This window comes from Phaseolus vulgaris, chromosome 4, assembly GCF_051622355.1.
Source record: "Phaseolus vulgaris cultivar YP4 chromosome 4, ASM5162235v1, whole genome shotgun sequence".
Lineage (NCBI taxonomy): Eukaryota > Viridiplantae > Streptophyta > Magnoliopsida > Fabales > Fabaceae > Phaseolus > Phaseolus vulgaris.
Genome location: NC_143501.1, coordinates 22,448,952 through 22,462,928, shown reverse-complemented (window position 1 = coordinate 22,462,928; position 13,977 = coordinate 22,448,952). Strand labels below are relative to the sequence as shown.

The 13,977-nt window shown below is 36.5% G+C and overlaps 1 protein-coding gene across 2 annotated transcripts; it reads right to left on the bottom strand.

The window, feature by feature from the left end:
• Nucleotides 1–9,506: 9,506 nt before the first annotated feature.
• Nucleotides 9,507–13,173, bottom strand: LOC137837349 (MA3 domain-containing protein). 2 transcript variants are annotated; one of them, XM_068646328.2, is made up of 4 exons: nucleotides 12,759–13,173; nucleotides 12,244–12,338; nucleotides 10,253–12,099; nucleotides 9,507–9,911 (listed from the first exon to the last, which is right to left on the bottom strand). In XM_068646328.2, the coding sequence occupies exons 1-3, from the start codon at nucleotides 12,997–12,999 to the stop codon at nucleotides 10,264–10,266; spliced, it is 2,172 nt and encodes a 723-aa protein (XP_068502429.1). In that variant the 5' UTR covers nucleotides 13,000–13,173; the 3' UTR covers nucleotides 9,507–9,911; nucleotides 10,253–10,263. The 2 variants fall into 2 exon arrangements, with proteins under 2 accessions (XP_068502429.1, XP_068502428.1); XM_068646327.2 differs by lacking the exon at nucleotides 9,507–9,911 and having other exon boundaries at nucleotides 10,124–12,099.
• Between the last annotated feature and the right edge of the window lie 804 nt (nucleotides 13,174–13,977).

Below are 13,977 nucleotides of genomic sequence, written 5' to 3'. Positions count from 1 at the left end.
TACAACCCAACTTACCAGTCTCTTTGAAGAGATTAATGATGTATTTCCTTTGAGAAACAAAGATACATTGTCTAGAGTAAGCAACCTCTATCCCAAGGAAGTACTTCAGCTTCCAAGATCCTTCATCTCAAATTGAGCAGTCAATCTCTCTCTCAAAGTTTGTTTTTAATCTCATCATCATTTGCAATAATCATATGATCTTCATAGACCAAAAGTAAAATAAGTTTACCATCCTAAGAATGTTTTATAAATAGAGTATGGTAACCTTGGTTTTGCCGGTAGCCCAAAGATACCATAACTCGAGTAAACCTTCCAAACTAGGCATGAAGTGATTGTTTAAAACCATACATGGCCTTCTTAAGTTTGCACACTTTATTCCCTTCATTAGTGGCACCATAATCAGGTGGAATTTTCATGTACACTTTTTCCTCCAAGCTTCCATGCAAGAAGACATTTTAACATCAAATTGATGCATCTCCCAACCAAAGTGCGCTGTCAAAGAGAGAATAATCTTGACTGTATTCAATTTTGTCACTGGAGCAAAAGTCCTCATAATTGATGCCATAGGTTTGAGTGTACCCTTTTGCAACCAACCTTACCTTATACCAATCCAATATGCCATCCGATTGATACTTAATTGTGTATATCCACCTACAACCCATTGCCTTATCTGTTGGTGATGCAAACCCACAAAAGTCCACAAGAAGATGACCAAGGATGCCAACTATGAAGGGTTATCTCATCAATCAAAGGAAGACCTCATCAGTAGGAGGAATGGACATGTTCTTCTTAAATATTTAGAAAAATGTTGTAAATAAGTTGGGCTCATTTGTAGGTGTCTAAATAGTAGAAATAAGCTAGAATAAAGTGCCTTTAGCATAGTAGGGGGTGTGAGTAGCATTCTAGCTTGTTCCTAGCCCATTTGAAGACATTTTGACTTAGTCAAACCCTATGACTGTCCACTTTTTCCCTTTTCCCATTCTACTATCTTTTCTTCTTTTCCAAGGCTCCTAAATCTATAATTAGGGAGGCCTACCTCATGTATTGATACGTTGAATGAAGAGTAAAGTTACTATACACAAATTGTGTTAGAGTTTGTGAGCATTGTTTCTCTAAACCATTGGTCTTATCTTGTGAGTGTTGTGAGCTCTCAAGTGGAGGCATCTACACTTATCTTAGACTCAATTCACCATCCAAGTTGTGTGCTCCTTCACAACTCCATATCTCCTAAGTTTCCTTTCACTCATCTCTTTTCCATTCCATTTCCATTCCTATTTTGAATTCCAAAATATGTCTTGTTCTTTTTTTTGTCTTCTTGAATTCAATTTGGTCTAAGTATTGCTCACCATGTGTTTGTTAAATTTCCGCACCTATATTTGTCATTCATTTTCACCATTAATTGTGTTTTTCCTTTGGTCTTATGGAAATGAACCTTCATATCTACTTAACACTTGTTAAGTTAATGTCCAGTGGGAATTTTCCTTAGACTTGTCATCTATATTTGTTCTAAAATTTAAATCTAAGTAAAGTGTCACTGATCAAATGAACAATCCTAAAATCAACTCACATCAGTTGGTTTCTATACAATCTCCCAAGTCTCATTCTTTTCTAATGCACCAATTTCTTCATTCATGGCTTGAACTCAATAGTCATCTTTTAAGACTTTTGTACTGATGTGGGGATTTTGATAGAATCAATAGCTGAAGGAAACTTTGGTGTTCCATAGGAAGTTTTTTTGTAGACATAAATTGGGATATATGATATTTGGAACAAGATCTTTTTTCTTTTCTCAAGTTAAGAGGTAAATCATCTAGGTTAGGTTCAAAAGCGGTATTTAAGGTGTCCTCAAGAGTCTCACGGGTATAAGTTCTTACCTCCAATTCCAACAATTAAAGTTGATATTCGACTAGGACAGGTTCTTGTTGTCTTTGCTGATATTGTTTCTCAAAATATTTGTCCTCATTATTCTTTTCTAGTAATGATGGTGTTGCATGGTCTTTGTAATCCTCCATAAGAGTGAAAAATGTGACAACTCAAGGACCTCAACTTCTTAAATACTCTCCCCCTGAGAACTAGGAAAGAAGGACTCTGTTTCATGAAAGGTGACATCCTTGGAAACATAGACTTTACGACTTTGAAGGTGACAACATTTGTACCCCTTTTGGTTGGAGGCATAAGCGATGAAGACACATTTGATGGCCCGATAATCTAACTTACCTCGACAAGGAATCTGAATATGGACAAAAGCAGGACAACCAAAGACACGACTCTGAAGACTGGTAAAAATGGAAATTAAAAGATAGAATGTGGTCATAAGATGAACAAGACTAACACCCTCTAAAATCCGAGAGGGTAATCTATTGGTCAAATAGGTGGCAGTCAGGATTGTTTCTCCAGTAAGATCTAGGAACAAACGTTTGGAAGAGTAAAATTCTAGTAACCTTAAGGAGATAATGATTTTTCCTTTCTGCAATCTCATTTTGTTGAGGGGTGTTCACATAGGTTCATTCACGAACAACTCTATTTTCCTTAAGGAACTTGGAAAGGTTTTGGTTCACATATTTTCTCCCATTATCATAACAATCTTTTAATTGGCTTTCCCAATTGTGTTTGAACCATTTGGTAAAAATTCACAAACAAGTGAAAAACTTCGGGCTTATCTGTTATGAGGAATGTCCAGGTAACTCGAGTACGATCATCAATAAAATAAAACAAATCATTTTGCACATGAGATATTAGGAATAGGTGAAGGTCCCCATACCTCTGAATGAATAAGATTAAAAGGTTTAAAACTTCTTTTTACTATTGGGAAGAAAAGTTTCTCAATGGTGCTTAGCAAAATAATAAACATCACAATGAAAACACTTATCAGACACTTTTGTAAATAAAATAGGAAATAAGTACTTTAGGGTACTAAATGGAGGATGACCAAGATGTTTGTGTTGAAGCCATATTTGAGATGATGACCAAGATTTAGGGCCTGGTTGAATATTAGAAGTGAGTGTTTGCAATCTAGCACACTATTTGTTTTCTTCATGTGGTAAGTAGTATAACTCTCTTTGCTCTTTAACAATTCCAATCGTCTTCCTCGTGACAAGATCCTAGAAAACACAATGGGAATGAAAATATACTGCTACACAATTTAAATCTTGGGTAACCTTTTGAATAGACAAAATGTTATTAGATAGTTTGGAAACACATGTTTTAAAGGAAAGGAAGGTTGAAGGTAGATGTTACCACAACCATTAATGGGAGTATTGTAACTATTAAAGGAAAAGAAAGAATAGGGTAAATCCTTTGTGTATATTGAACACATAGGGTTATGTTTATATAGGAAAAAGAAACATATGGGCTAAGCCCATTACATAAATATGAGATATCTAACAATATCTATAATATCTCATAATATCAAATAATATCTAATTATATCTAATAATATCTAACACTCCCCCTCAAGCTGGTGCATATAGATCATATGTATCCAGCTTGTTACAAATGTAATCAATCCTAGGTCCTCGTAAGGGTTTAGTAAAAATATCTGCTAATTGATTATTTGAATTAACAAACTCAGTCTTGATATCTCCTGATATAATATTTTCTCGAATGAAATGACAATCAATCTCAATATGTTTTGTCCTTTCATGAAAAACTGGATTTGAGCTAATATGAAGAGCAGCCTGATTATCACATATCAGTGTTTTTTGAGTAACCTCTCCAAATTGCAATTCTTTAAGTAACTGTTTAAGCCAAATAAGCTCACAAGTAGCCGAGGCCATAGCTCTATATTCTGCTTCTGCACTAGATCTTGCCACAACACTTTGTTTCTTGCTCTTCCAAGAGATCAAGTTATCACCAATGGAGACACAATAACCAGAAGTTGACCTTCTATCAGATGGAGATCCTGCCCAATCAGCATCTGAATAACAAACGACTTTAGTATGGTTATTATGACCATATAACAAACCTTTTCCAGGAGAGCCTTTAATGTACTTCACTATACAAATGACTGCATTCCAATGATCTTCACATGGAGAATTAAGAAATTGACTCACCACACTGACTGCAAAGGAAATATCAGGACGAGTAATAGTGAGATAGTTCAATCTTCCAACTAATCTCCTGTACTTCTCAGGATCTGAAAGAGGCTCCCCCTGATTGGGTAGAAGCTTGACGTTGGGATCCATGAGAGTATCAACAGATTTCGAATTCATCAACCCAATTTCCTCCAAAATATCTAATGCGTATTTTCTTTGAGAGATAACAATACCAGTATTGGATTGTGCTACCTCAATCCCCAAGAAATATCTGAGTTTGCCAAGATCTTTGGTCTGAAAGTGTTGACAAAGGTGTTGTTTTACTTGTGAGATGCCATGGTGATCACTGCCTGTAAGAACAATGTCATCAACATATACTACAAGATAGATACACCCAGCACTCGAGTGACGATAAAAAACTGAATGATCGCCTTCACTGCGAGTCATACCAAATTGTTGAACAACATTGCTAAATTTTCCAAACCAAGCCCTAGGAGACTGCTTGAGGCCATATAAGGATTTGCGAAGACGACATACCAATCCAGAAGACTCCCCCTGAGCAACAAAACCGGGAGGTTGCTCCATATAAATTTCTTCCTGCAAATCCCCATTAAGAAAAGCATTTTTAACATCAAGTTGATAAAGAGGCCATTGTTGAAGAGCAGCCATAGCTATGAATAAGCGAACAGAGGCCATCTTTGCTACTGGAGAAAAAGTATCACCATAGTCTAAACCAAAAATTTGGGTATAACCCTTAGCCACAAGACGAGCTTTGAGACGATCAATAGTACCATCAGGACCAACTTTGATAGCAAAAATCCACCTGCAACCAACAACAGATTTCCTAGATGGTAAAGGAACAAGTTCCCAAGTTCCATTATTCTGAAGCGCATTCATTTCATCAAGCATGGTCTGACGCCAACCAGGATGGGCTAAGGCATCACCTACAGATTTTGGAATGGATACAGAAGAAATAGATGAAAGGCAGGTATAAAAGGGTTGAGATAGTCTATGGTAACTCAAAGCAGTATAATGTGGAGAGGGATTACGAGTAGAACGTATACCTTTACGGATAGCAATAGGAAGATCAGGTTCAACAGTCGGAGGTTCAACTATAGGAGCCGGAGGGGGATGAGGTGTTGGCACCAGAATAGAGTCTGCTGATGGACGATGAGACGGTTGACAACGACTATACACCTGAAGAGTTGGTGGCGGTGGTGAATTGTTAGGTGCACTAGGCACAACAAGAGGAATATTAACTTGATTAGATGAAGAAATTGAAGGAGAAGGACAAGACTTAAAGTAAAGGGAAGATTCACTGAAGGTGACATCTGCTGAAATAAAATAACGGTTTAAAGACGGTGAGAAACATTTATATCCTTTTTGTGATCTAGTGAACCTTAAAAAGACACATTTGTGTGACTTAGGAGATAATTTATCAAGACTAGGACTAAAATTATGAACAAAACATTTGGACCCAAAAACTTTGGGAGGTAAAGAGTGGAGAGGGTCATGTGGAAATAAAATAGAATAAGGAATTTTGTTATCTAAAGCTGAAGATGGCATGCGATTAATGAGATAACATGCACTAAGAACAGCATCACCCCAAAAACGCTGAGGAACATCACCATGGATTAAAATAGTATGAGTTGTTTCAACAAGATGTCTATTCTTGCGCTCCCATTTTGTTGAGGTGTATAAGCACATGAAGTTTGATGAAGAATACCATGAGAAGCCATAAAATTTTTAAAAGAATGAGAAAGATACTCACGTCCATTATCACTGCGCAAAATTCGGATGGAAATTCCAAATTGATTTTTAATTTCATTGTAAAATATTTGAAATATAGAAAACAACTCAGAACGGTTTTTCATTAAAAATACCCAAGTACATCTTGAATAATCATCAATAAAAGTAACAAAATACTGAAATCCTAAATTAGACTTAATACGACTTGGTCCCCAAATGTCAGAGTGAACTAAGGCAAAAGGAGATGAAGCACGTTGTGAGACACTACGAGGAAAAGAACTATGAATGTGTTTCCCTAACTGACACGACTCACACGATAAAGTAGACACATTAGACAAACTTGGAACAAGCTGTTGCATCTTGGCAACACTAGGATGACCCAACCGAGCATGAATGAGAGATGGAGAATCCATAATTGCGCCAACATGTGCAGAGATCTATAGTTGATAAAGTCCATGAGACTCACATCCGGTGCCAATCATCCGTCCCGAACTCCGATCCTGTAAAGTAACAGAATCTTTGGTAAAAGAAATAACACAATCAAGGGAACGAGTGAGACGACTAATGGATAATAAGTTAAATGGAGATCCAGGGACATAAAGAACATTATCAATAGATAAAGATGAAAAAAGATTAATAGTACCAACACCATGTGATGGTACCCTATATCCATTGGCCATGGTAACTGAAGGTAAATAACCCGTAGTAGATAGGGAAGAGAAAAAGATTTATTACCAATAATGTGATCAGTGGCACCTGAATCTAGAACCCAAGGGCCATGGGAAGTGGAGTGAGTGAGGCCAACAAAAGATGTACCTGAATGTGCAACAGAAGCCGTGGAACTAGGGTTCTGACGATCCTCATACCATTTAAGAAATTCGTTGAAAATAGCAGGCTGGCTTGGGGTATCAATTGAAGTATGGTCCATGGTAGAAGGTTGCACAGGGGCAATTTGAGCAACCGCAACAGATCTAGGAGGACGACCATGTAAGGCATAACATCTGTCAATTTTGTGGCCAGGTTTGCCACAATGGTCACACTTGTGACGCCCTTTGCCCGGCTTGTGAGGGCGAGTACGATCATTATGCTGAGATACTAAAGCAGAAGAGTCATCAACATGAGATGTTATATCAGCGGTGTGTTTACCTGGCACGCGCAAAAGGGTAGAACAAGTGGAAGTAAAATTGGGCACAATAGGAGATCCCAAAATTTGATCACGAACGTGAGAATAATCATCAGGAAGACCATGTAAACCCAATAACATGAAGAACTTGGATCTTTGTTCTAGTTCTTGAGAAGGAGTAGAGGCAGGAGGTAATAACTCATTAAAATCATGAAGAAGAGCATGAAGTTTACCTAGATATTCTGCCATTGTACCATCAAGACGTTTGGGAGCAACAATTGTGAGAAGATTTTGACACACGCCATAAAGACGTTGAGTATCATTGGTGTATAATAATTTTGCTTGTTCCCAAACTTCTGAACATGTTTCATAGGTACGAAAAATTTGTTTTAAAGATGAGTGAATGGTCGATTTGATAACAATGCATAATTGAGCATCAATTTTCGACCAACGAACAACCTCATTTTCAGCAAGAGTAGGATGAGTAAGATGATCAACATAACCTTGACTCTTAAGCCATAATTTAATATTTGATGCCCAAGTGTCATAATTGGTTCCATCCAATTTGTCAATGGAAAGATGAACATTGACGTAATTAGTATAAATAGATGAATCCGGCATAATGACTGAAGAAGAAGCCATAGTGGCAGCGGAAGCGGAAGAAGCCATAAAAGATAAGGACAAATCCAGTCACCGGTTAATTGGCGGGAGCAACAAAGATGAAGGCTCCGACAGCGATTCCGGCGACGGCTCCAGCGAAGGTCCGACGAAGTTCTGGTGAAGGTCCAGCAAGACAGTGGGGTGGTGGCTGGAAAATTCCAGTGAATAGTGGGTTCACCAATAAAAATTGAACCCTAAACCCTAAACTCTAACCTTATGCTCTAGATACCATATTAAAGGAAAAGAAAGAATAGGGTAAATCCCTTGTGTATATTGAACACATAGGGTTATGTTTATATAGGAAAAAGAAACATATGGGCTAAGCCCATTACATAAATATGAGATATCTAACAATATTTATAATATCTCATAATATCAAATAATATCTAATTATATCTAATAATATCTAACAGTAACCATTAGCAACAATAATATGTTGGTTACTAGATAAAAGAGTGTAGGATGAAAAATAAGTGTAATAAGGTGTCATATAGTCAGTAGCACCAAAGTTTACAATTCAAATATTCTTAGTATTAAAAGCATTAAAGGATAAGAAGTTAACTCTTACTACTCATGGTTAAGGAACAAGACTTAGATGTCTTACTAAGGGAGTCCATGGGAGCTAAAAAATGACTAAGCTTTGCAAATCGACGAAATCTAGTTTCAATGGTAGCTGGCCATTCATAAAGCTCGTAAAAAAAAATAAAAAATTGGTGCTGCTACGGACTGTGGTCAACGACGATCAACGGGAAAAAAAGGTTGTCTCAATGAAGGCTGCAAAAAAAAAAATACAAAAGCAGAGTCTCCAAGGATCAAGATCTCTAATACCATATTAAGAAGTGAACTTTAAGCATAACTCAACCTTATAAAGTTGGCTTATAAGGTGAGATTTGTACCAACTTATATACTATGAAATGTCGTTGTCTCTAGCCGAGATGTGATCTCCAATAGTAAAGGTCAATGATTCATTACCTTCTACATTAGGTTGTTTACCTATTTATAACAATCACATTAGACCTCTACCTATAGATGACTAGAGTAGGCCCAAGTGTCTCCTTAATTGTGATTCATGATTTGTTTACCGTACAATACGGGCTAATTACTTTAGGTTCTAATCTTAGTTAGAAGGTGTTCGATTAAGATGATGTCGAGATGCCAAGTTCAGGATCTTGGATACTTAGGCAATACAATGATAATATGAAACAACGAATGAAGCTCGGATATGCCTCATAAATGGTGTGCCCATGTATCTAACACGTATTGAACATTGACATGTGTACAATACTCGTACGAAACGTATTAGTAAAATGCCAAATTCAAAAATATTTTTTGGATCTCTGACAATTCTAACATGGTTCCAACAAAATTTTAAAAATGAAAAATACAATGTTTTCCTAAAGACCTAAACTTATTATATAATTTTTTATTATGATTATAGAAATAAGGAAAAAATGATATATATAATCAAGAATATTTAGATTATATATGTATTATTGAGAATTTTTATTTAATCTCTTATCATATAATGTGAAATTTTTTAAAAGTTGTGAATTTTGTCTTTAAATGAATTTAAACTAAAGTGTGTTTTTAAATGATGGTGATCAAGAAAGAGATGAAATGCCTCAAATGAATTCTATTTTTTTTTTCACTTTTTGGATTTTAGATAAATGAATTAGATTCATTTTTGTTATATTTGGCTAACCTTGTTCACATAAATCTTGATTGTTAATTTATATAATTCATAATGATATAATATAAAAAATTGTGTATTTGTGAACTACATTTTGAAGATTACACGTGTCTAAGTATTTATATTCGTGCACCGTGTTTGTGTCCGTATTACATAGGAAGGATTGATTCTTTTATATTTTATTTAGTAATACAAAAGATTGTTGTTCGTGATTGTATATGATAGTTGAGATTAAAGAAAAATAAAAATTGTCACCGCTACTATACCCTCAAATTAGCATACAATGTCGCTATGCTACGCATTACAAATTGAGTGCATGACATGATAAAAGGAGCAAAATATGAAATTGTTAGAGATTACATTACAGATTCCCTTGCTTATGCTTCTTCCAAAACAGAATAGGAAGAGAGTGCAGAAAGAGCTATTTATGGTTTCCACAATCTCAATTTTAAAATATATAGTTTTCAGTTCACATAATTGACATTCCAAATTAGTTGCTCTATGCATCTTTCTGCTTCAACATGTCTTTCTTCTTGCCCTTGTTGCATCCACAGAGCAGTATGTCTCTAATTCTTCTATGATCGATTGTGAATTGACCACATTATGGATTCATCTAAGTTGGTCTAAATAGAAAATGAAGTATATATCAAAGAACCTGCCAAAAAGGCTGGTCATTAAATAACTCAAATAATTTGATTACACAAAAATACTACAGTATAGAATTATTATGAACTATATATTTGGTAATTCAATACCAGTTTGGATTTATATGTGTGTGCATATTTTATTTAGAACTGAAAATTGTTGGGGGAAGTGTGAAGCAATTTCCTCTCCTGTAAGCTCCTGTGATAAAGGGGCATCTGGGAAGAAAACAAACAGAAATAGCATGTGTAGAGAAATTTCAAGTTCTAGTTGTGCATGCATAGTATGTATCTGATGTCTGCATGTGTACACATTTGATTCAAGTGATAAAGAAAAACTAATGCTGATGATTACCCACGCTATCATTAGCGAGTGCCATTCTCTGCTGTTGCATGTTCCTGTTTGCTGAAACAAAATGAGTTGTCCAACCATCCATTGGTCTTTGCTCTTTCAACGTAGTATGCAAACTGATTTTTAGCATCAGGGACATCTAAGGCCAAGTCATCAAGAGATTCTGCAACCCTTCCAAAACCCTTCACCATTTGATTCATGGTTATTAGTCCTGATTCAAAACACTCCTTGAGTAGACCCCACAACCTCTCATTCTTCTTCTCAATGGTTGTCACCAAAGCTTTCTTAACAACCTCATGATGGAAGAATGGCATTCCTAACTCTTTCATGCAACGACAGGCCTCCTTTATTTCTCCTCCAGACTCATACTCCTCCAACAGCTTCCCAATCATGTCCTTGACATCCTCAAACGCCCATCCAGGCCTGCTACTGCCCCCACCACCCCAACACCTCAAGATTCTCTCCCCTGCAAGTCTAGCCTTTAGCAATGACTTTGTCATTTGAAGAACTTTGCTCCCAATTGAACCTGGCCCCAAACACTGTGTTCCAATCTCTTCAAGGTGTTGTGGAGCCAGGACTTCATCCACCACTGCTCTGGCTAGAAACATAGCAAGATCCTCAACAACAACTGGGTTGTCCAGAGCAGTATCATCTGCTGACTCTATCAACATCACAAAACCACTCACGACATCATCAGCTGGGAAACACAGAGATGACAGCAACACAGAAGCCATTTCCTTCTCTCTATTCTTCCTATCCATTGCCAGAGTTATCAGTTTCTTAACAAAGATTGCATTGAGTGCAGCACAGTTCTTGCTGTTTTCTTGTTCAAGACAGCTATTTACCTCCAATATATCACCTGATAAGAAGTACTCTTGAATGATGGACTGAGTCTTTACCTTGAAACTTTTGGCAGCATTATCTTCTGTTGAGTTCCTTTCAGGCTCCACTGAAAGTGATTTCAAAGATGACACACATAACCAACCCTCAGATGCTGCTTTAGATATCAGTTGCTGCAGTATTCCTCGTGCATTCGGTATATCAAGTGACAAGTCATCAACTGTGTCAATCAACCGACTGAAACCTTTGGACATTTGGCTAGTGTTAATGAAACCTTCTTCAGCTGCTTCCTTCAACAGATCTAACAGTGGGGATTCTGCTTGACGTCTCTCCATTGCCATTATAAGAGCCCGTTTCACTATTTCGTGATGGAAGAAAGGAACTTTCAGATCTTTGATGCATCTGAAAGCTTCTTTCTTGTCACCACTTACAACATACTCCTTCAAAAAATTGTTTATCTTAGCTTTAACATCATCGACTGTGGTGTTCTTACTACCTCTCCAGCATCTCTCTATTATTTCTGCATGAAGAGGAGCTGCTAGATAGCTTTTCTCAGTTTTTTTCAAGACATCAACCCCTTTTGAATCTTTCGGTAAGTAGGCCATCTGTTTCTTCAAAAAGGCAGGAGGAAGTATGTCATCAACCACTGCCCGAGCTATGAAAAGTGCTAGAACTTCAACTGCGTCTGGTATATCTACAATCAAGTCATCTGCTGATTCAACTAATTTGCTGAAGCCCTTGTAAACTTGTGAAGGATCAAATACGTCAGCATAAAGTGCAGATAGCAGAATAGCAGCCATCTCTTTTTCTTTATCATGCCTGTCCATGGACATAGAGACAAGTTTTTTCACAAAATAGTAGCCATACTCTGGTTTTCCGAACTCTTTAACTTCATTCATTGTTGCAACAACATCATCCGTGGCAAAATATTCCTCCACTATTATTATAGCCTTTTTCTTGTAGTTCTCAAGCTCTGTGTTCGGCTTCTTTTCATTTGAATGGTCATATTCCTACAAAACCATATACACTTTCATGGTTGTTTGTGTCACAAACAAAGGCAAACCCTTTCAGGAAAAAAAATATACAAGACTATAAATTTAATCCATTTAATAGTAGTTATATTACAAGTTACTGATAAGATTTTATCTCCCAACCTCAGTGCTGTCATAGTTTGGATCATTAGGATCAAGAACGCTTGTGTCATCTGTATCAAGCAATCCACCCCAGGTACCCTTTCCCCCAGAACCACCTGTGCAATCAAAAAGAATTTGTTTCTTTCAGTTTAAGGAATGCAAATTTGTTATCATATATGGTTTGATTTGCCATAAAACTCCAAAGCTAGACCATTGTAGTCTTATCCTGAGTCAGTGACCAAAAGGCGGATCAGATAACAACTGTATGAAAAGTGAGACATCTTTATGTTGGTCATGACTGTCACACACAAGAACTAAGACTATTTTTATCTACTCATATTCCAATGTTCTATGAATCATATTCCAAGTATTTAGAAAATTCAGAAGTCCAATTATCACGAGTGTCTGAAGAACAAAAGAGTGAAAGTGGAAACAAGTCTATGAACATCACTAATCACATACATTTTATGGTAGCTACTTGGTGAAGAAGTAATCAGGCATTAAAAAGAGGAAACTGGGAATGAAAACTACTTCACCTTTCTTTGGACGTCCATCTTTTTGAAAATGTGATTGTCTATGACTCCTTGGACTTAGACTGCTCAACTTGCCTGGCGCCTTTGGGGACCTCGGAGATTTTGGAGACCTAGGAGAGTCAGGGGCCCTTGAAGATTTTGGAGCAAGTTGCAATGGAGAAACAGACAACGGATCCGCACTTTCTGATGCAGATCGATGAAGCTCGCGATGCTCATTTGATACATAACCCTCAGAGAAATCCATTACACTTAAATCAAAACTTCCACCTTACAATCACAGAAGTCATATATACTCAGACCACAATGTCAGCTTCAGAATAAATCAGCCACTCCACTCAATGATACGTCACAAGTGACTCCAATCTCTAATTTGCAACTTAGTCTTTCTTCACTTCTTTATATACTTGTGCCACTGCACATGATCAACAACTTACATGCATAAGTTAAATCCATATATACCTCACAACTTTGATAGGAAAATCCTTTGAAGGTAAAATGCTCAAAGGTTATTGCAGTAACTCAAATAGCCCAATTCAGCAGAATGGAAATATTACAGACAAACCAAACTATAACCTTCCTTGGACAAAATGCCGAATACCTAAATTCATTGCAAGTGAAATGTAAACAACGGATTAAGAAACATCAACCTCTGAAATAATCACTGTCAATTCAAGCTTCTAGTGCCTTCAATCAGTAATTCTCAAAGTTGATTTTGGAATTTCTTCTGTCACTTTGTTTAATGATCTTGACGGTTTGGAATATCTTAGAAGTAGGCCAGAGAGGCTTTTCATGCATGCAGAAAAAGTTCAGATTCATTACAAAAGCTTTGAGACATCAATCGTGACAAACAAAACTAGTTCTCTACAATGACAATACATGGAGAGTATCTTGCAGCATCACATCATGTAGTTGAATTAAATATATATTATTTTATCAAAATATATGTAAATAGTTTATAAAATTTCCCGAGCATTATTCTGGGTGTCTTACAATTTCTATAATATGTGCCATTTGATTTGTTAGATAAAAAAGAGTTTTCTAAGAAAGCAGTTTTGTCCCATCAGTTCAATCATTTATATTGAAATGCAGGAGAGGTTTTAGCATCTAGGCACAGGAATCAGATTAGACATTATTCACATTAGATTCACGAACAATCTCATTCTCAAACATAGATACCCTCCGAATTAGACATCATAAAAACATTTTAAAACAATCGATATTC